This window comes from Poromitra crassiceps, assembly GCF_964638095.1.
Source record: "Poromitra crassiceps genome assembly, chromosome: 17".
NCBI lineage: Eukaryota > Metazoa > Chordata > Actinopteri > Beryciformes > Melamphaidae > Poromitra > Poromitra crassiceps.
In genome coordinates, this window is record NC_139635.1 from 37,619,634 (window position 1) to 37,642,534 (window position 22,901).

At 43.5% G+C, this 22,901-nt stretch overlaps 1 protein-coding gene across 1 annotated transcript; it reads right to left on the reverse strand.

Moving 5' to 3' along the window:
• Positions 1 to 19,311, reverse strand: LOC310792398 (organic cation/carnitine transporter 2-like; the record flags this gene model as incomplete). Its single annotated transcript, XM_083654113.1, has 10 exons — positions 1 to 88; positions 3,841 to 3,976; positions 4,936 to 5,118; positions 7,712 to 7,926; positions 8,033 to 8,130; positions 8,323 to 8,449; positions 12,434 to 12,605; positions 13,342 to 13,496; positions 18,278 to 18,381; positions 18,928 to 19,311. 10 exons carry the CDS (start codon positions 19,309 to 19,311, stop codon positions 1 to 3), a joined length of 1,662 nt encoding a protein of 553 aa, XP_083510239.1.
• Between the last annotated feature and the right edge of the window lie 3,590 nt (positions 19,312 to 22,901).

A 22,901-nucleotide genomic window follows, 5' to 3' on the forward strand; every position in this document is an offset into this window, starting at 1 on the left:
TCAGAGTTTGACCTCACGCAGTACAGATGGGCTGCGTCTTCCACACTGTTCCAGGTCGTATTCCCTCTTTTTTGGTCCCCTGCACAACCTGGTGTAGAAGGAACAGATCATGGTGGCAAATGAGCAGCAGATATACAAGGACAGAGAAATGGTGCTTGAGAAGAACATTGTAGTTCACTCTAACTCAAAAAGGGCCCAACCCAGAAGTAATTGCAATAGTCATGTTTGATAGTTTTTATTGGTCCTTATACTCACCTACACCACCATCACCTACACCATATATTAAAAGTATGGGGGGTGGGTCGCCGACTGGTCGTCATGGCAACTCATGTTCTTTGTGAGTTTGGGTCCCAGGGAGACATAAAATGTTTCTTTTGGGTCCCAAGATGAAAAAGTTTGGGAACCCCTGTTTTAGAGAGACATGCATGGACCCTTTCTCAATACCAAGAATGCATTCTTGTTCTTGTGTTCTTGGGGAGAACGTTCTTGCTAGTCATTCTTGGAAGAATTAACTTGCTAGGTCACAAGCACATATAACGCTGTTGGCAGTTTGAGACGATGCGTTCTTGAGGGTATTGCGCAATACCAGCGCAGAGGCTAATTGTCTTTTATTTTATCTTATGCTTATTTTTATTGATTATTCACTGTGCCTTACTTCCCCATGTTATCCTCCCCCCTGCGTGGCAGGCACACCCACGCGTTACCCGCAGACTCTGACAAGTGCATGGGGTACTATGCACTCATACCGTCATGCACTTACACACATCCAGGCATACACTCACCAGTACACATTTTATCACAGACATCTTAAGGACCGCAATGGAAATAAGCTGTTAGCTTTATTGCGTTTTTTATCCTTTTGATAATGGTGGGCCTGTGTATATATATATATGTATACTGTTTTGTTCATTATCAATAAAGAACTCAATCAATCAATCAAGGCCACCTGCAGTACTACAGTACACAAAGCTCAGCTGATTTTGTTGCTCCATTTTTTGCCATAAATGTTCGTAAAGTGGCACTAAACCTACTACCCTGCTTGTAGGCATCAAAAGTCATCAGAAATTAATTTAGTGATGAAATGAAACTTTAAATTGTATAAAAAACTTCCCGGAGCTTATGGCATCTTCTCTGCTGCGTTCTGCCTCCGCTTATGCCGAAATGAATGCTGGGATACGTGCCTTGCCAAGTTGACACAGGTCACCAACCAGAGCATCCTCGGTGGGCATGTCAAGAACACATCCGGGAATTTTAAGCGTTTTTGGTGAAATGCGAACTTTGTATTGGAACACTACTTGGGCTGCGACTGATGTTTCACAGGGACACAAGAACACACAAGAACCCTTATTGAGAAACGGCCATGGTCTGGGTAAAATGCTGTTAATATTGGAGGGTCTATGTACACATATCCAACACATTTGGTGTCTTTTCCTATGTTTTTGGGGTCAATCTTTCCAATAAAATACCTTTTCGGGGGATATCCTAATGTCTTATATCTGTATTTGGGGTACTACTACCCCAAAACCCAATTTCTTGACACATTTTCCACTTATAGTTTATGCCACGCTGCTCCTATGGGTGCATCCGTATTGAAACTAGGTATAAAATGTTCCTATGATTTGTCCTTCCAATACATCACTGTAAACACAACTATATCATCATCATCATCATCATCATCATCATCATCATCATCACTTTATTTGTCAGACACAAGGTCCAATAATAAAACACACAATACATATAAAATAGGTAAACAACACAATAAGAGCAACTCAACAATTCTACAATAAGGCACTGTACCTGTATCTAGTGTCACTGAGATTGGGTTGAGACAGCAACATAATCAACATATTCTGAGGCATATTCAGACGACAGATAAACTTATACATCAAGTTTCTCAGCAGGGCATGAAAGGTGTTAACTCCTGCTCCACAAAACATTTCACTGGCGCTGCAACACCATGGCTTCCTAAGAAGGATCCTCAGGCAGTCATTATAAGCAACCTGGAGCTTTTGGATGCTAGCCTGCTTAAACTTGACCCACAGGGGGGCAGTATAAAGAGGAGTACAGTAGGCTCTAAACAGGTTTACCTTTACACCATCTGAGCAAAAATAAAACTTCTTCCTCAGCATGTCAATAATGTCTATATGTCAATAATCTATCTAAAAAGGCAGAATCGGTATATGTCTGTATATGTCTCTCCTTCACATATCTTGAGAACCGTTCGTCCGATCGACCTCAAACTTGTGAAGTGCGCTTAGGGGGACTTGACGGAGTGCAGTGCCGAATTCTGTGCAATTCGGACATACGCATAGTCATAGAACCGTTCTTCCGAATGACTTCAGACAGAGCAGTTACACATTGAAAACCTCTTACTCTTAATGGTCCAATAATTTTACACTCTGAAAGGACCGTTCTTCATACTTATGTACATTTGACTAAATCCTATACTTTTGAATGGAGAACTTCAAATGCTGTTTTTTCTCCACTGTAATATTGTTACTTTATACGTATGTAAATTATTTTATTACTTTTTATACTACTGGTAAGTGTAAAACACAAGCTTTATGCAGCTGTCTAAGTGCATTAATCTAATTGAGTCAAATGTAATCCAAGGTTGTTATAAGGTGCAAAAGAGTCAAGATATATGTTGGGGAATAACTAGTCGAGCTGAACCCAAAAATTACTTTTATTTTATTTTAGTTCAAATACCTGGGTATTCAGTGCACCTATTTAATAATCTATGCCAAAAAAATCACAAGAATCTAATTTCTTTAGTTTTTCACACTTTTTCACATCAAAAGTTAATTTTTCCAGATTGCATTCATAACAGTAATCTACAGTTTGCTGACATCACTACTATCAAATTTCTACCCCATTTCAACCAATCATATCACAACATGGCAGCTGTCAATCAAATCTTCATTTCAGGATAATTTTCTCTTCCAAATGAAGGGGAAAATGGCGCCTAGTGCCTTTCATCTGGCAGAATTTCTAGCCCATAAACTACTGTAACTACTAACTTGACCAATTATGCAAACTAAATCAAACGGTAATGTGTAAGAATGCAAAGAAATGTAACTGGCTCGTTAAAACTCGCATTCCAGGAATATTATTTACCGCAATAGCGATAATGGCGCGCGCCTCAGAGAGCCTGGTTGTCAGGGGTTGCACCTCGGAGATTCCAGGCCGACGGGCTGCACTCTCCGCTCGGCAACACGAAGGCAGCTGGCTGCCTGCGGCTCGCTGAGCTCCACTCAGCCACTAACCTCGCATCAGCAGGCTCTTCCTGAGGAGAGCGCCACAACACAACACGCTGAATCCCACTCGATTTGGAGGCGGAACACGCCAGGATTGGCCAAAGCCCAATCCAGTCTCCAGAATTGGAAAATAAAATCATCGACATGATACTATGACCCGCCTCTCAACCTGTCATCTCAGACAAATTATGTTTTCAGTCTGAAACGGACACTGACGCACGCGACAAACGGGTTCAGTTCGACTTTAAGGCACAAACACACTGGAAACGGAAGTAGTGCTGTATGTAAATTCAGCTCGAGCAGGAGCATGGCCATTCACACCAGAAGCACTCTGTTTTTTTACAACTTTTTGTTTGTTTTATCACAACTTGTAGGCTGGTGTGATCGGTCTAGTTGACTAGCCCAATCACACCGACTAGCCTCTAGACTAGACTAGAGTAGACTAGACTAGAGTCTAGTCTGTTAACAAGGATGCTGAAATGACACTGCCTGTGCTTCCAGACGCTTCACCTCACTTCCACGTCAGTTCCATTCCCAGTGTGTTCACTGTTAGAAAAAGGTGTGTTGTAAATGTACGTACCCTCGATATTCCTGCATTTGCTCCACTGTTTCTGGAAGATCTCTGTTGAACGTCTCGGGGAGGAAGACGTTCACCACAGACAAGCCAATAGTGAGACTTCCAATGAGGATATAAGGCAGATACTTATTATAATTACCTGCAAATAGAAAATGCAAGTAGACGTAAGAAACTTTTTTTTTGTAGAAAACAAATTATATATACAAGGACAAAAGTATTGAGGACCAGCTTGTACTACCAACCATACTAGAAATATAGAAATGACTAGAAAATAACTAGAACTACAAATAACTGTCAAACTAAATGAATGCCTGTAAAACGGTTGACAGTTTTTGGATATAATACTGATTTGGTAATGATACAAAGCTGAGAGAATCAGTAGAATATTCCTTCAACCAAGTTGTTTTTAGTAGCCTAAACCCAGCCAAGTCGCTCTTGTTTTGAAAGTGGAAACGTGTGCCATTGAGACGGGGCTGACTGGGATGTCCATATCGGACAGAAGACATGGGTTTGCGCTCATCCTTTCTCTATTCACCTTATTCACCGCGCCCACTTCTTCTCTCTTCCGCGTTAGACGTAATTGTATTTGTTCTTCCGGTTCAGCGCTAGTTGGCGGCCAATTTCAAAACAAAACGTCACTATGAATGAAGTTTGGCAACATTCAGCAGCTACACTTAAGTTACATGTTCATAGCGTTACTGCTGTGAGGAGCCGATGTTCTGACCCGGTCGGCATTTAACGTTAGTTACAAAAGCACGTCGACATTGTTTTCTCACTGCCAGTAGGCTACAGGTTGACAGATACTATGCTAGCTAGTCCGGGCGGTCACACAGCCAGCGCTCTCGCTGCTCGTTATAAAATATCCAAATAGGCGTTATTCTGATAAACTGGTCACATATTTGGAATGTACATTCTCACCCGAAAAAATATTAAAACTTTAAAACAGTTTGTTTCTTTGCTTGAACAGAGAACAGCTTTTTGGCAAGTCTAAAAATGACTACGGTGGGCGTCATCTACTTCCGTGTCTGAAACGGAAAGACAATTACAAAATGACGTCATGCAGAAGCGTCCTTATGGGCAAATAAGGTGAATATGTACCTAAATAGATGACGTATGGAGCTGCGATGCTGCCGATGCCCGCACCAGAGGAACACACTCCGATGCCCACGTTCCTGAGCACAGTCGGGTAGAGTTCAGCCAGGTAGATGGAGATGATGCTGAAGGCGATAGTGAAGCCAAACTTCCCCGTCATTTCCATCGCCACAGATACGTAGTGAAGGGCTGCGGGGGAGAAAGGGAGCACAGATGTTTCAGGTGCTACATTCCAAAATTAGATCCACGCTATTTGAAAAATGTAGCATCTATCTGCTCTGATGAAAGGATGGCTAGAATGAAAGGAACACTATTAAATATTGTTTAATGATTAGCCCTCTTGAACCATTTACTTACAAGTTAATTAGGCTATACTTTACTTTCGAAAGGCGGTTTGTAATCATCCATGTTTTTCCCCCATATTGTTTTGAATTTGAAAAGGAAAAATAAACATTATATACCCGGGGCAATAACCATAATGTATGTATACTGTAAACTGTATACAAATACACAAATAACTTTAATATACCAAACCTTCTGTGTTTTGTGCCGGTGTGCCCAGCCATCATAGCGCTCTACAGCGCCCCTCTGGTTGGAAGCTAACACAGTAGAAGAGACGGCTGCCATCTTGCCATTTTCACCAGCATAGGATTGGTATATTAAATGTATTTATTAGCAGCATCAAGGACCGGTAGATCCATGGAAAAAAAAAGTTGCGGACCGGTTGACAATTTAAATGGTTTTAGTTACATATATATGTACTCACCACGTGGCGACAAAGGGTAAATAACAGCCTTTTGTGTTGTACTGTTTGTAGCCTATACAGTATTTAAGTTTTTGTTTCAACTACAAACATAAATAAACATCAACTTGAAACTATGTTTCAACTACCACAGACAGCCTATAATATTATAGCCTATGTTTATTTAAAAAATACAAAAAGGCCCGGTACCAAATGCGTTGCGGCCCGGTACCGGTCCGCGGCCCGGTGGTTGGAGAACACTGGTCTATGGGACTGTGTGTGACAGCCAGGGGTTGGCAATTATTTGTTTCCTAATGATGGTTTACAGCTGTGATACACTGATTTGTGGGTGCTGATGATTTCATGTATTTTAGCCCAATAGACAGCAGAGGAAGTCCCACACCGTAACCAGTGCCTTCGAAATATGATGAAGAGGGCAAGGGGGCGTCATCAATTGACGCCAAGGGGTCGTGACCAAACGAACGGCAGTGCCGAGTTTGGAGTGAGAATGTGTTGGTTTTATAAAACATACAGTAGAAGAGGTCTTAAGCCTAATTTATACTTATTGGAAAGTGTCACTCAACATAATGGTCGCCGACGATCAGTGTTGTTAACGTTACTTTAAAAAAGTAATTAGTTATAGTTACTAGTTACTTTCTCCAAAAAGTAATTGAATTAGTAGTGGAATTACTCCTTCATAAAAGTAATTAATTACCAAGGAAAGTAACTATTCCGTTACTTCTTCTAAAAAAGACCATTATCAGACCATTCAGTTCAGTCTGTGTCAAAAGTTTTTGCGGGGCAGAAAAATCCAGCTTTTGTTGCTTGGACGGCGTAGCTCCGTTTCTGTATCCTTCCTTGTTGGAGCTCACGTTAACTAGCGTTACACCGGTAGCATCTTTGTTTTTGGCCACTAGCTTTGTAGTAGCGTGTGCCGTTGAGAGATGTTTCGTGAGATTAGGGTTACTCGTAACGGACGTGGACAAACACTTTGCGCTGGGACATAATGTGCACTTCACATGTACGTTCTTGCCTTTTACATCAATGAGGTTAAAGTAGTGCCTATACTTCCATGCTGAAAACGTTAGTTTTACATCCACAGGCACAGACCGCTCCGGACTCGACATTGCTGCATTTAGCATTTAGCTTTTGTTTGTGGCGTGTGTTGAGGCATGTAACAACAATACCCACCTACCGGAACTCTGGCACTGATGTGATTGGCTTATCATGCAATTGACTCTACCTTTAGCCAATCATCATTATTTATGCCGCGTCTGTCACCCCTCCCCTCCCCCTCACCAAAGAAAAAAACTCCTGCTGCTCCCTGGCTGAGTGAGCCAGCTCAGATAACACAGCTAGATATCATCAGTGCTGCATAGTAACGTGTCACATTTCACTGTCGGTAACGGTAACGGCGTTGTAACGTTTGAAATAGTAATTAGTTAGATTACCCGTTAGCCTACTGGAGAAAAGTAACGCCATTAGTAACGCCGTTACTAATAACGCCGTTATTCACAACACTGCCGACGATAAATAAAGTGTCGCTCATGTTGCTGCATTTATGCTTCTCTCCTCGGCTCAACGGTCACGTGACACTTGACCGCTATAGACAGAGAACTAGTGCAGACAGCCAAGAGATGGAATGCTGTCAGTGAAAGCACGCCGGAGGCAAGATGTAACGTACTTGGCTGCAGACGCATATAATGACATAACCACACAACGTACCTCCTCTCTCTCTCTGGGAAGTTTGTCACAGTGTTCTTTGTGATTTTCACAAAGTCATACATCAAGGACATGCTGATAAAATAGTGGGGACACGTTCATTCATTTAATTTCAGCAAAAACCAAAACAAGAAAGTCAAGCAAGTCTATATAGCCAATCACACTTGCGCGACACTATGCGATGTAGTCAGCGACACTAGAAATGTCACTAGGTAGCAGACACCTCTCGCCGACACTTGAAAGTGTCGACTCAAGTCCTCATTTCTGTCGGCGACGGTTTCAAAAGTGTCGACAGACAAAGCATGAATTGGGCTTTACTGTCGGGGATGAATGGGATGAGCAGAAGAAATCCTCCTCCGATGATGAGGAACGATGACAGGAGCACGGTTCTTGGACATTTGTGTAGGAGCCAAGTAGACACAATATAGGCCGGGACCTCGCAGGTCGCTGACAAGAAGCAATTCATGAAGGGACTGCCGCTTAGGTTGGAGGTGTTCAGGGATAATCCCATATAGCCGATGTTTATTGCCATCCTGGAAAAGAATAAAAAAAAACATAATGTATGGGTTCTTTAATGATCACCAATGTTTGAAGGTACAAATATTTCTGAATGATAACCATTAAAGACTAATCACTCACCATAAAAGCAGACTCATCAGTGTGATGCACCTTATGTTGCTGGATTTCAGAATGTCAAGCATGGTATATTTCTTGGTCTGTGGCAGCAATGCCTCCAACTGAAACCAATGCAAACAAGAAACTTAATATTGTAAAACTGTTAGTTTTTCACAATAACAACACAAACACATTTCCAGTCAGCCATTTTTTTTTTTATATAGATATCACCTTTCACAGAGAAGGTTGCAATTGTGTACTCGTGTAAAGTGTGGCATTATTAAGTTGAGTGTATGAGTGCATGTGAAGCTCACCTTAGACTTTTTAAAGATGACCGCTGGAGCCTTAACTTTGTTTTTCCTTGCAGCATCTCTCACTATGGCCTCTGCCTCGTCCACTCGTCCCTGAGAGACCAGCCAGCGAGGAGACTCTGGGATGAACCTGCACAATCAACATAGAGTAGGTTTCCTACAAATATGATCAAATCTCCTATCTCTGACTATTTAAGCATGGACACCAACTTCATAGCCTGCATACATAAAGATATATAGAATGTAAGATGATTTCTTTAATAAGAATATTCTCTCATTTACCTCAGATCCATATAAAATCATATAGCGCCATATTACACCTTTTTACCTTTATGACTTTAATATATCAGAATTCTGACTTTATTCTCATAATCCTGATTTAAAGTTATAATCTAAAAGATTTTAATCTAAAAAAAGAGTCACTCACAATGTTAATTGAGGCTATGTCCATTTGGATGAAGCATGCAGTATATAGTGACATTATAGCCGTTTTCACACATGCACTTTATTCCCGGGAAATTACCAGAAAGCGGTGTAATGCCTTCATGTGTGAAAGTTGTTTTCCGGTATAAGCGCGTCCCCGTCATCGCGGACATTTCACCAGTTTGGAGCTTGTCATAAGAGCGGTATGTCTGCTTCATGTGTGGGTGTGCCGATCCCCCCCCCCCCCCCCCTCCCCTCTCTGCTCGCTCTCTCCCCAGTCCTTCAGTCCTCCGCAGCAGCCGACACAGCGAAAATGGCAGCGGCTTGTTCTGAGAGTCTGAAGCCCCCCAACGCTTGTAGAGAAAGCAGATGCACGAAGCGAAATGTGGAAGTATTTTGCTTACATCAAACAAAGCCAGTCTGTAAAAAGTGCTTCAACGCGACGCAGGTGAACGGATAAACATCGAACCAGCCAGGCTATTTCTCTCAGACAGGGATCCCAACTTCTTCAAAGATTTGAGTTCAAAGACTGGTTAGCGAATGTGAAGGATACAACATACATGCCCTCTTAAGTCAAACGAGTGTGATTTATTGTGTGACAAGTGAACTTATTTCACCATCGGAGTTTTGCCGATGAAAATAAGGACGATTCCCCATCCAAGTGCACACGTCACTCCCCACCCGTTCTGCTTTCCCCCCCCCACCCCGACCCCCCTCAAATACAGGTACTTTCGCTGCTGTTTTTTCACATGTGATCCCTCAGGTGTGAAGGGAAATTCCGGGAAATAGCCAGTCTTGATTTACAGGTAATTTCCCTGTCTGTATGTGTGAAAACAGCTTATGTGACATTACACTGTTTGGATCTTACCTGCAATTACCACCCACCGCCATAGGTGTCACCCAAGAGAACAAAACTGAAATCTTAGAGATTATCACTTTAAACTCAAAACAAAAAAATTGCAAGTCACCCTAATCATCTTCGGTAATATTAAATTGTGTATGGTGTTTTCTTGTTTTTTCCCAGGACCCTGAGGCGACCCTATTTGAATTCCAGGTGACCCTAGGGCTGTATTACTGAACGGGCCTACCGGGCCCAGGCCCAGGGGCCCGAGAGCTCAGGGGGCCCCTGAGCTCACTTCGCAGCTGAGACTCTAGCTTATGGGCCCCCTGAGCTCACTTTGCAGCTGAGACTCTAGCTTATGGGCCCCTGAGCTAGAGTCTCTTCGCAGGCCGCCTGCGAAGTGCCCTGCGAAGTGCCCAAATTCTTTCCCATGAAGGGCCAAAACTCAATCTGGGTGGAGGGCCGAGGGTCAAAAATAAACGCTGTGGAATTACATTAAAATGTATTGTGTTTTATAGAAAATTAACATTCTAAATCTAAAATAACATTTCAATATAATAATCTACTTTTTATCTGTTTGGTAATTGTAATAGTTTGCAATTGGTTATATATATAAAAAAAAAAACATCTGCATTTGTGGGGAGCTTAAACATTTAATCAGTAAACACCCAGTTAAAAACAGTTGTATTTTCCACCTTTGTAATCAAGAGAGAAATTTGACTTAATTCACAACTTGAAAAATCCTCAAGGTACTTTGAAAATCAGCTTTATTGTCCATCTTTTGTAAACAATTTGCCATGACAATTTGCAGGGATGCAATCTCAGGAGTGAACACAGTATATCCGCAGCCACATTCAGACACTGTTTCACAAAGTCACCACATGAAAAAGCTCGTCCACCCTTTGCAATCAGTGCAAGTATCTGTGATAACTTGCCCGAGTTGCATTCTGGATAAAAACAATCGGGGCAAAAAAAAAATTGCGCTGTGAGGGGGGGCCCGTGAGGGGGGCAGGCCCAGGGGCCCGTGAAGTCATAATCCATCTATGGGTGACCCCACTTAGGGTCACGACCCTAAGTTTGGGAACCACTGCTTTAAGGCAAGCCAAGTCCCAAGTCAAGTCACCCACCCCCCCCTACCCCCCAACGCCACAATGGCTATCCCACTGTACACTTGCATACCCCACTGTACACATGCATACCGGATTGTAATATTTTATATTAACTGACAAACAAACAAGTCAGCATGTCATCATCTCTCAAGTCAAGTCACAATTCTTTAACTTCCAATTCGAGTCTCAAGACATTTATTTTTTTGTCAAGTCAAATCACAAGTCATCAAAACAGTGACTCAAATCGATTCAAGTCCAAGTGACGAAGTCGCAAGTCCAACATCTCCAGTAACAACCCCCAGTGGCGTGCCGTCCATTAGGCGAACTAGGCAAATGCTAGGGGCGCTTGAGCCGTTAGGGGCGCCAGAGAGGGTAAAAAAAAAAAAAAAAAAAAAAAGTGCTGCAGCACCCCCTGGTGCATGGCAAGAAATGGGATATTCGAAATTGTTGGATTTGGCTGTCTTGTGTTTATACCACCAACAAAATGCTTTAAAAAACAGTTTGTGCTTCCCAGCTCTAATCTTATTTCATACGCTCTCTCTTCAAAAGTGTTTGATTTTCATCATAATCTGGTTTCCCATAATAATAATAAGTTCAGTGCTTATGCCTGTGTTGCTGTCTGTTGTAGTGTAAAACGACTAAAGGGAGAGCAGGTGCTTACATGAAAGTGAGTGAGAAAAGGAGAAGATACTGAATAATGACATCACAACAGTATAATCCTAATGTTAATTTAAAATTAAATATTCTTCTAAATATGGATGAAAGTCCAAAAAACTTCAAATTTGCACCGAGAGTCCCTTCCTTACAGCACCCCCTATGTAGCGAAGCTTGTGGGCTTGCCTCGGGTGATGCGTGAAGTGGCCTGGGCCTGGCCTGGCTGGGTGTAAGGCAGCCAGTGACCAAGAGTGATCGGTCAGAATCACAATCAACTTGTAGCGAAGCTTGTGAGCTTGCTGGGGGCGAAGCTTTGGGGCTTGCCTCGTGAAGTGTGCTGGATCGTGGATGAGGGCTCACGGGCTGTGATCGATCAGAATCACGGGGATGGAGATAGGGACCGAGATGTCGGTCCTGGGACGCGGTTGAGATTCCACTGGTGTCCTGGCTGGGTGTAAGGCAGTCGGTCATCAGGGCCTGGCTGGTTGTAAGATAGCCAGGACTCAGCTCGGGTCCGGATTTGGTTGTGCTAATGGTTGACATTATGAAGGATAGTAGGGAGTAAGAATACCTGAAGAAGTATGGAAGTAGAAGGAATCTCCCGGATGTGTATAGCGTCACAGAACACTTTGTTTATATCCCCGCGTTTTGGTGTATGACATCACGTCATTGGTGATGTCACAATGTTCGAGGGAGCTATGACATCATCGGTGTTATGTCTGACATCGCCGATGACCTCACAGGTGAACTCTATGCTATTACATCATCGGTGTCATCGTTGATGATGTCATCATCATTACGTCGTTGGCGCGCCGGCTGGTGGGCATCGACTGCCCCAAGAACAGGCCTGACGGTGGGCCATTATGGGCCCTTTTCTACACCCTACCTAAAAGTACTTCCAGCGCCACTGGGGAAGGGCAATTCTGAGCCTGCACTGCAGTGGTGGAATTAGCTGCAATATCATTTTTATTATATTGTCTTTGGGGGGGGGGGCACCAACTTGGTCAGGCACGCTACTGACAACCACCCTGTCTGTATGAGTGCCTCACAGACATTACTGTAAGTGCAAGAGTTATGAGGAACCTACCACCACACAGGGATGTAGACCACATTAATGGAGAAAATGATGACTAGAAGAGTCCTCCATTGTCTCACGCCATATGCAATCCCGGCCAGCGTCATGTACCCAAAGCAGTAGAAGAGACAGGTCCCGAGAGTCGTGGAGAGCACACGCATAGATTTACTCAACACCTCTGTTCCTGTTTGCAATAACATAATCAATGTTTAGTTGTGTGTGTGTGTGTGTGTGTGTGTGTGTGTGTGTGTGTGTGTGTGTGTGTGTGTGTGTGTGTGTGTGTGTGTGTGTGTGTGTGATCAAATAAATAGATTAGCAGAACATGAGTTATCTTGACGGGCTAATACTCATCCAGGTGACAGCTAATTATGCCTCCATGAAAAGGGGCTCCATGAAAAGTTTTCAGTGGGTATATATATATATATATATATATATATATATATATATATATATTTATTTATTTATTGTTGCTATGCTTTATTTATTGTTGCTAACCCCTATATATATATATATATATATATATATATATATATATATATATATATATATATATATATAGGGGTTAGCAACAATAAATAAAGCATAGCAACAATAAATAAATAAATATATATATATATATATATATATATATATATATATATATATATATATATATATATATATATATTTATTTATTTATTGTTGCAAAAGCTCATAGTTCAACGAAAATATGTTATGCTTTAAATCTAAAATGGTTCATGGATTACATTGTAATCTAACAAACCTATCAATTTAAAAGTCAAGCACATTACCGTGGAAACAATTAAGCTTAGCTCAAAATCACAAAAGAATGAGGGGTTTCCTGGTATATTTTCAATCTTGTAAGGGGTCCTTGGCTGAAAAACATCAAGACAGAACAAGTAGTATTTTACAATTCCTACCCAGTACAAATGCAGATGTGTACATGGATATCCGGAAGGCTCCAACAATGAGGAAGATGATGCAGAACATCGTCCATGAATGAGAGAAGGACTGAACGAGGACAGCAACAGACTGGGTTGCAAGAGAGATGAACAGAACCTTCTTCCTCCCAAACCTAAATGGAAAAGAAATACACATAATTTTACCATTGACTCACAGAGAACATAAATCATATTGACTTTACTCCATGATTATTGCTGAAAACGAGGTGTTAGCAAATACTAGTGCAGTGCCTGTTTCCCCCACTGGTGCACAGAGCGCTGTTTATTCAAAGTGTATTAATATTGCCCAAATTGCACCAAATGTGACACGGCACATCACTGGGTCACTAGCAACACACCCACCAAGTGTGAAGTAGATTGGACGAACGGTGCGTACGCACGCGCGCACACACACACACACACACACACACACACACACACACACACACACACACACACACACACACACAGACTTGCTTTATGTGGCACTATAGAACACCCATTAATTATGCCTCATGTTCCAGTATATCAAGAGTAGACCACACCATGAAAATGTTTGGTCAACCCGCTAGGAGGAGTACATCAAAGTATGAAACAAGTTATTTCCTGTTGCCAGTAGGTGGCGCTATGACTATAACTGAATATTGGCATGTAGATGTCTTCAGGCCGGGACTCTCATTAACACCTTGAGTGCCATGGACGAGATATCTCGTCTTACATAATCCGACCGTTGAGTGCCAAAGATGAGATATCTCGTCTTACATAAACATTTTTTTTTTTTGACGGTGGGACATCAATCAACCCCTTTTACGTCTTCTATATCAATATTGGAGGAAGAGAATGTGTATAATCTATTTTACCGACCACTAAGTGGCGACAGTTCTCTCCAGACAGAGAGAAAGCCAGTCCGCGGGAGAAAGCCATTTAATTTTCAAGGAAATAGCTGGGCGAAAACTCTTTCGATTTCACACACACACACACACACACACACACGCGCGCGCGCGCACACACACACACACACTCGAGTACCTTTGCGCATAAATAAGACCAGAATCGCAAAAGCTTCTTCAAAGCTCTCAGCCGACACCTCAAGAAACGAACAAGCCAGTTTTACAGTCCAGACTGCCCGACAGCGGCCGCGGAGCCTCCTCCCTCCGCAGCACAGACGGAGGGAGGAGTTTGGAGACACACACACACACACACACACACACACACACACACACACACACACACACACACACAATACAGTATACAGACTTGCCCAAGGGCACCCATAATCACAGGCACGTGAGGTGGTTCTAAAAATCCATTTATCTCTAAACTCTCTGAAAATCTCTGAAACCATGCTGTACTCAACGGCTAATATCTACATAACTACTAACTCTGCAAACTAACTCTTTTAGACAGAGAAAGCACACATTCTATTAGTTCTTTTTAGATGATTGGTGTTCACGAAGTCTTAACAGAAAAGAATCCTCGGCTCTTGTAAAATGAGCCAGAATCCTCAAAAAAAAACCTGGCACAACTTACCTACAGGATTGAAAAAACGGCTGGCACTCAATGTGTTAAATGTGAAGTTTGGAGCAAATTTGACCATGTACAGCCAATTTAAAAACCACTTCCTGTGTTGCCAGTAGTTGGCGCTATGACTATTCGCCTGTCCAGTTTGCACCAGATTTGACACTGCACTTCATCAGGGTCCAAGAAACATACTTGCCAAGTGTGAAGTCAATTGAACACTTGGCTTGAGATATGCGAGGGACACACAGAGACACAGGCGGTCCTGGAATTAGATAGATTTTCATAAAGTGGAATAAAAATAAAATCTTTACTATACATGTAAAACAAACAAAATTGTGTGCGGCAAGCAAATAATCTTATGACATCACTGATGATGTCATAGGCACTGATGATGTCATAGGCATTGTGACATCATCAGTGATGTCGTAAATAGGCATTGTGATCATCAGTGTTGCGAAGTTAAAGGAACACTCCATCAATTTTCAACCAGCATTGTATCATTATAAAACCAGTAGTATATCAGAAAACTGTAAACCGTTTCATTTGAGTTAGGTTGTAGACAAGTGATGTCATTTGTGCATGAATGACATCTCTGGTCTATAACCTAACTCAAATCAACTCTCAATAACTGTAAAAACAAATGAATGCCTGCAAAATTCGTTACAGTTTTCTGATATACTACTGGTTGGTTGAAAATTGATGGAGTGTTCCTTTAAGCAATTGTGTGCTGCACATGCCAGTAGAACAGGTAATGTGCTGAGCATATCAATAGAGCAGGTGAGGCCACGCAGCGGCCAAGCCTAGTTGAAATAAAATTGACTGCTTGTATGTAGTGGATACAGTCTCTGCACACCCAAGTGTGTGACAGGTGCGTTGGATGAAGATATGCAGCAAAACAGAAAAATCCCGCACACTGTCTCCCTTCTCTGGAGAAATATTTTATTTTTGGATGAACAAACGTTTCGGTCGGTTAGACCTTCATCAAGTGTTATGATAGGCGGCTTGTATGTAAGAATAAAGATTTAACAAAAAGTACAAACCTATAACAACCCTGCAGACTAGCATCATCAGCATGTTGATGTTTGAGCATCCACAACCACACGTACTGTAATAAAACATCTAAAAGTGTGACGACCCTCCCACTCTTCTGGCCCCCTGTCTTGCCTGGTGCTGGGGTCATTAGGCCCGGTGTACTCATTGGGCTTAAAAAGACCTTCAGACCTCCTCACCGATTACCTTTTGTTCTGTTCATTTGTTTAATGTAGTTTGTGTTGACTTGTCTATTAATCTTTCCTTATAGTAAATCATTCTGTTTTAACTTTTACTTTGGTGTAGATGTTACAACCCGCCACAAGGAATTAACAAATGAGGGGAGTCGTACACCCAAGTAAAAGTTAAAACAATAATTTATTAAGTAAAACTAAGAGAACATAACTAGACAACAGAAACTAGCCGACATTAAACAAACGAACAGAACAAAAGGTGCATCAGTGAGCAGGGAGAAAGAGGGGCCCTTTACACGAGGACAGTTTCTGAAAGAAACGACACAATAGCGTTTCCTTCACACCTTTTCCTTCACACCTTCTCCCTGTTTACATGAGCGCTGTTGAATTTTTAAAACGCCGTAATGTACATGCCAGGTCGCTAGGTGGCAGTGTGATCACCTTATTCTTTGCCCATACAAGGACGCTTACTGCATGACGTAATTTCGCTTTAAACGCGGAAGTAGAGTACACTTTCCGCAGTCATTTAGACTTGCCAAAAAGCTTTTTTCAAGCTAAAAAAACCCCTTAAACTGTTAAAGTTTTAATATTTGTCGGGTGAGAATGTAACATAATGTGACCAGTTTATCAGAATAACGCCTATTGGAAATCTTTAACGAGCAGCGAGGACCGGGAGCGCTGACTGTGATCTGTCACCCTACTGCTACTGGCAGTGAGAAAACACTGTCGACTGCTTTTGTAACTAACGTTAAATGCCGACCGGGTACAGCCATCGGCTCCTCGCAACAGTAACGCTATGAACATGTAACTGAAGTTGGCCGCAGTGTGCTTAATTCTGAGTGTTGCCAAACTTCATTCATACTGACGTTGTATTTGGTTGCCAACTCGCGCACGGCATCGCGTGTGTCGCCTGTGCAGGCACGTCAGAGTTTCTGAAATGTGCCGTTCCAAAGTGATTACATGGAGCGCTCAGCGGGGAGCGTCACCAAGAATTTCACTCTGGAGGGTGGTTTTAAAATGTGTCGTTTCCTAAGCGCGAATTTGCCGTCGCCGTCTTAACGGGAGGCACTAACGATACAATAATTCCCCGTTTCCATAGGAAACCGTCCTCGTGTAAAGTGCCCCAGAGTCAATGTTCTGAAGGTCTTATCAGCACAATGACCCCGACACCAGGCTCCTGCAAGACAGAGCCAAGAGAGTGGGAGGGTCAAAAGCTCACATCTTATCAGATGGGGGACCCTGGGACACAATCTTATCAAATGGGCATTCTTGGTCTAATTTGTGTCAGGGGTTCAAAGTTTGAGAACCAATGCATAACAGCTAACTGATTCTCTTTGGGTTGTGGACTATGTTGGTCAGGACAAAAGAAGACATTTGAGAACGTCATCTTGGCCTTTGCGGGAAAAGTGAGCGACATTCTATAGACCAAAGAAAGATAATCAGTTGTTGTAAAACTGACAGGTTTTTGTATTGAGTTTGGTGTCAGTTGGTGTAAGCCATGCTCTCTTGAGCCCCGTACCCCCAGCATTGCGTAGCAACAGCACCAGAAGTAAGGCTAGAGCAGGGGTGGGCAACTAGCAGCTCGCGGGCCGCATGCGGCCCCCGACCTCAGTCAGTGTGGCCCCTGGGTCCATTTCCAATTTTCAAACTATATCCAGGATGCACATTGCACATGCAACATTACTAATCTAATTAATATGACATATTTTGGTGATGTACCCCCATCAAATTGCTGTAGCGGGCTGTTTTAAAGCTAGAGCAAAGTTTTTGGTGTCATCTGAATGGAAGAATTACTAAATTTGAATATGAAAAATATAAATGTTGGTATAATAAACTTTGATTACCAGTCCTTTTCATCAAATTAGTAGCTATAATTGGGAGTGATGGTGTTACAGTAGGCTACTGGTGGAAGTGCACGGTCACAATCTGGCCCTCTGGTAGCGAGGATTCTTTTTGTGGCCCTCTCTATCATCAAAGTTGCCCATCCCTGGTCTAGAGTAACATTACGAATGACTCGATCTGGACTTGGACTCGAGCAAAGCGGTTTCGACTACAGCATGTAATGCATTGATCCTGTGCAGACAGGCACGTCTTCTACTGCACTGCATCTAAGGTTCATACTTGTTAAAGTGCATTTTGGTGATTGACATGTAATAACGAGGATGAAATACCTGTCAGACAGCTGGCCTGAAATCAGGGTCCCCAACAGGTATCCCACAAAGAAGGTTGAGGATGCAACAGGAACTTTCCACTGTTCATCACAAACAAGGTCCCACTGTTGGAAAACATGAATTTGAAATTACTGTATATTGCAGCAGAGAAATAGCTAAGTTATCCAAAAGAAAACAATCAAAACTGATATTTTCTTCTAACTGACAACTTAGAGCACTCTCACTTAAGTCCCCTTTGGGGTATTATGCATTCCGTGGAGACTTACCCTAATGCAGTGGTTCTCACCCTGTGGTACGCGTACCACTGGTGGTATGCGGGGGGGTCCCTCCCTCTCATACTTTCATATGGTGGTCATTTCTGAGGTGGTCCCTCCCTCTCATACTTTCATATGGTGGTCATTTCTGAGGTGGTACTTGGTGTAAAATGGTTGAGAACCACTGTCCTAACGCTAATGGACTACTTGCCTAAACCTAAGCCTAACCTTAATCTAACCAAAACCTTAATCTAACCCAAACCTTAACCACTGACCCCAAATCAGCTTTTTACCAAATGACACAGCTTTTGCCCCCAATTGCACAGGCTGTCCCCAATCACCTGGCAGTCAGGTGTGTTTCCCCAATTTGGACTTAAGTTAAACACACAGACAGACCTCAGTGACGATGGTGGATTGGTAGATGTCTTTGCTGTAGCTCCATCCATCCAAACAGCCCTCCTGGCCCAGCTCAGTGAGGTTGACCAGGCCAGGAATGACTCCCCGAGCAGACAGGTTTCTGACCTCATCCAGCTGGTATCTGCTGCACTTGCTCAGCTCCTCTTCACCGTCCACCACCTGAGAGGGAATGATGGCCTTTCTCCACTCCTCAGTCAGGTTGACATCTGGAATGAGACAGTGGTGTTTCGGTGTTGCCCCAACAAAGACGATGTAAAGTCCGAATCCAGTGGAGATATGAATAGCGTTGAGAAGGAAGAATACGCTCCAGAAGAACGGGCCATTCTGGCCAAGGAACGCAGTGTCTTCATCATAGTCTCCCATTCTTTAGACAAATCTCTCCCCTGCAGGATGTGAGACTTGGAGAGACCTCAGCGCATGAGACAGAGCAGTATAAGGTCTTCGGGGGGTGAGAGAGCCAAGCCGGTCCCTCTGTGGGAGGGGGCCACCACAGCATAAAAACCTGAGAGCCCAGACCTGAGAGAGTGTTGTTAAACCTCTGTCCAGCCTCGGAGCTCAGCTGCTCCACAGAGTGAGAAACTCTTTGAAGGTTGCTGGATCCTGAGTGTGAAGGAGGATGGGGAAAGCGGGTAATTTGAGATGACTGGAGTAAAGGTGAGAGTTGTTATTGTTGAGACATGTTAGGCTGGCTCACACAGGATCCAGCATTGCCCCATTGACCCCCTCCCTTCTTCCCCTGCGCGCGTTCCATTCATAGTCATTGGGGGAGGTGCGTCAGGCTACAGCAGTGGCTGCATGAAAAACACACATACAGCTGACGTACAGTGAGAAAGTACAGGGCGATCCTGTCGGCGCAGCCGGTGCAGCTCCTCGGAAATGTGACTTGACTTGCATGCTGACGCGAACAGCGCGACTATAACATAATGTGTAGATGGGGAGATAACAGGAGAGAGTGAAAGCTACTACCAATTATATGCACTGCATTCTCTCCTTGGGCTAACTTCTATAGCCTGGTAAACCAGCCCGTCACGTGAACTCACATTTCATTTGGTTCTCCGTGACGGTCTGGCCCTGGCGCCATGGGGAGGGTCTAGCAGAAGCTGCAGAGGGGAAGAGCCAATCAGCGACGCCGCTGTGATTGACAGCGCAAGTTGGCCAATCAGGAACGCCACTAGCACTGCACTAACAAAACAGTAATGGCCGCCTCCTTGCCTGATCGTCTCGAGGAGTCATGTCAGCGTTTGTCTAGTTTAAACAGCCATAAAGTGCAGTTATTGCAGAAATAGACTCAATAACAACAATTAAACAAGTACAGGAGTATCGCCGCAACCGCAGAGTTTCTCGGCGGAAGATATGTTTTTGCCATTCTCCCAAGTGGATTTGGGCATGGATCCGACGCTGATTGGCTGAAGGAGTTGTCTGTCAAGGCAACTACGCCCGCCCATGCTCCCGCGCCTGCTAACCCCCCCCCCCCCCCCCCCCCCCCATGGCGCCGGGGCCAGACCGTCACGGAGAACCAAATGAAATGTGAGTTCACGTGACAGGCTAGTTTACCAGGCTATAACTTCTAGGCATTGAAGTGAAATCACACAATTGCCCACAGCATAATAATTTCACTCCATTCAAAGTCAATGGGGGAGGTGCGTCAGGCTCCGACAGCGGCTGCAGCAGGGGGCTGCCGGCTGTGTGAAAGACAGGCAGCAGTCGCATGGCGAGAGAGTACAGGGAGATCTTGGGGGGGATGCAACCTGACGTCACACTGCAGCTGCCAATCTAGATGTCACACACACACACACACACACACACACACACACACATACACACACACACACACACAGCTCTGCTCCGTCTGTTTCACTCTCGTCTCTAATTCTTCTTCCTCTTATTTATTCTCTTGTCTCTCCCAATCTCTCTCTCTGTCTCTCTCTCTCTCTCTCTCTCTCTCTCTCTCTGTCTCTCTCTCTCTCTGTGTGTGTGTGTGTGTGTGTGTGTGTGTGTGTGTGTGTGTGTGTGTCTCTCTCTCTCTCTCTCTCTCTCTCTCTCTCTCGCTCTCTCTCTCTCGTGTTCATCACAATAATAATCCTCCGGTCAGTTTGTCAATGAAAGCTTGCCTTTTTTTATGACAAAAGAGGAAATGTTTTCAACAACACGGCTCCGATCCACGACTGAAAGCAATCAGGATGATTGATTGATTGAGTTTATTCAACAAATCAAAAAATAGGACACCAACAAGCACACAGCATCAAATAATTCATCAAGGATATCACAATAAAGTCGTGAAACTTCCACAATTTCCATTGTGGTACTGAGGTCTCGCCTGCAGATAGTGGAGCAGATAACTGTAACAATCGTTCATTTCCGGAAAGAAGCACCAAAATTGGCACACATACTCCTTGGGGATTGCTCTTTTGATAAAAATCCTTTAGCCACCTAAAAATTCAAGATGGCGGCCATTTTTCAAGATGGCCGACATTAAATATACAGTAATCGCAAAGACTTGTCCTATTTGAATGATATTGGTGTCAAATCATACATTTCTGACTATGTAGAATCCGAATTTGGAACTATGTACCTACTCACTAGCTTCCTTGTACCATAATATCAGTCCCGGAATCATAATTAGGGTAAAAAGTGCCCATAGGCACCATCAGTCCGATATATTATTGGATGTACATGTAGGCAGTAGGCCTATACTTGTTTGTCACTTATTGTCTTGCTGCCTGGATGAGTATATACAACACTTCTAAACCTCGCATCTGCAGCTGCACAGTGCCGTGCAGGTCAGACCAAAGCAGTAGCATTTGCATCGACTGCGGCATTCCAACTTGCATCCGCACTTGGTCAGCTGCTGGCAACTCTCTGCAATGGGTGGGAGCTCTGTCCAAACGATCTGCCACAGTTTGGCCTTCAAGGCTGGTTCTACGCTGCTTGGTCTGCTTGGTCTGGCATTCTACTGGCTGAGCACTCTCTGCTCTTCTTTTTCTGGCTCTCTCCAGTTTCGTGTTGTTGAACATAAGGCGACAACTTTGGTGATACTGCGCCTTGTTCCTCCTCAGAGTTTCTTCAATGCCACCACCATCATCAAGTCTGGCTGGATTCAGAACAATAGGCATGTCATTAATTGTGTGAAAGAGGGGAATATTAGTCGCAATCATAGTGTAGCCATCATGTTCTTCTGCTTGTTGTGCACGTGGTGACTTGAGCTCTTCACTCATCTTCTTCTGGCAAAGACAACACTTGCCTGTATTTGCCATCTTGGTGAATGGTAATGAAGGTATCGCAGTATGATAAATATATGTATTCAGTGAATCAAGGCCCAAGGGGCTATTCTTTTACCACCTTGATCACAATCATGCACAATAAGGTATGGGATATGACTAGGTGGCTCAGTGGTTAACGCTGTTGCCTCACAGCAAGAAGGTCCCGGGTTCGAACCCCGGTCCGTCCCAGGTCCTTTCTGTGTGGAGTTTGCATGTTCTCCCCGTGTCCGTGTGGGTTTTCTCCGGGTGCTCCGGTTTCCTCCCACCATCAAGAAAAACATGTATGTTAGGGTTAATACTCCTGTCAGTGCCCCTGGCCAAGGTACTGGCAAAAAGAACTGGAGTTGGTCCCCGGGCGCTGCACAGTGGCTGCCCACTGCTCCTAGTTCTAGGAAGGTTCCTAGTAGAGGATGGGTCAAATGCAGAGGGTGAATTTCCCCAAGGGGATAAATAAAGTATAACTCTTTCTTTTCTTTTTAGGTTCGGGAATAAAAAAAATATGACCTACACCTAGCCCGATCGTTCATCCAGTATCATTTAAGTCCGGTGCGATCTGTACACCATCCGGGTAAGTCCATGAACAAGTCATGTATAGCCCCCTTACCCTTGGCTCGGCTTTCCCGCGCTGGCACACCCTGTCAATTCAGGCGCGGCTGTCTAACTAAACATCTATGTTAAACTACATGTAATCTA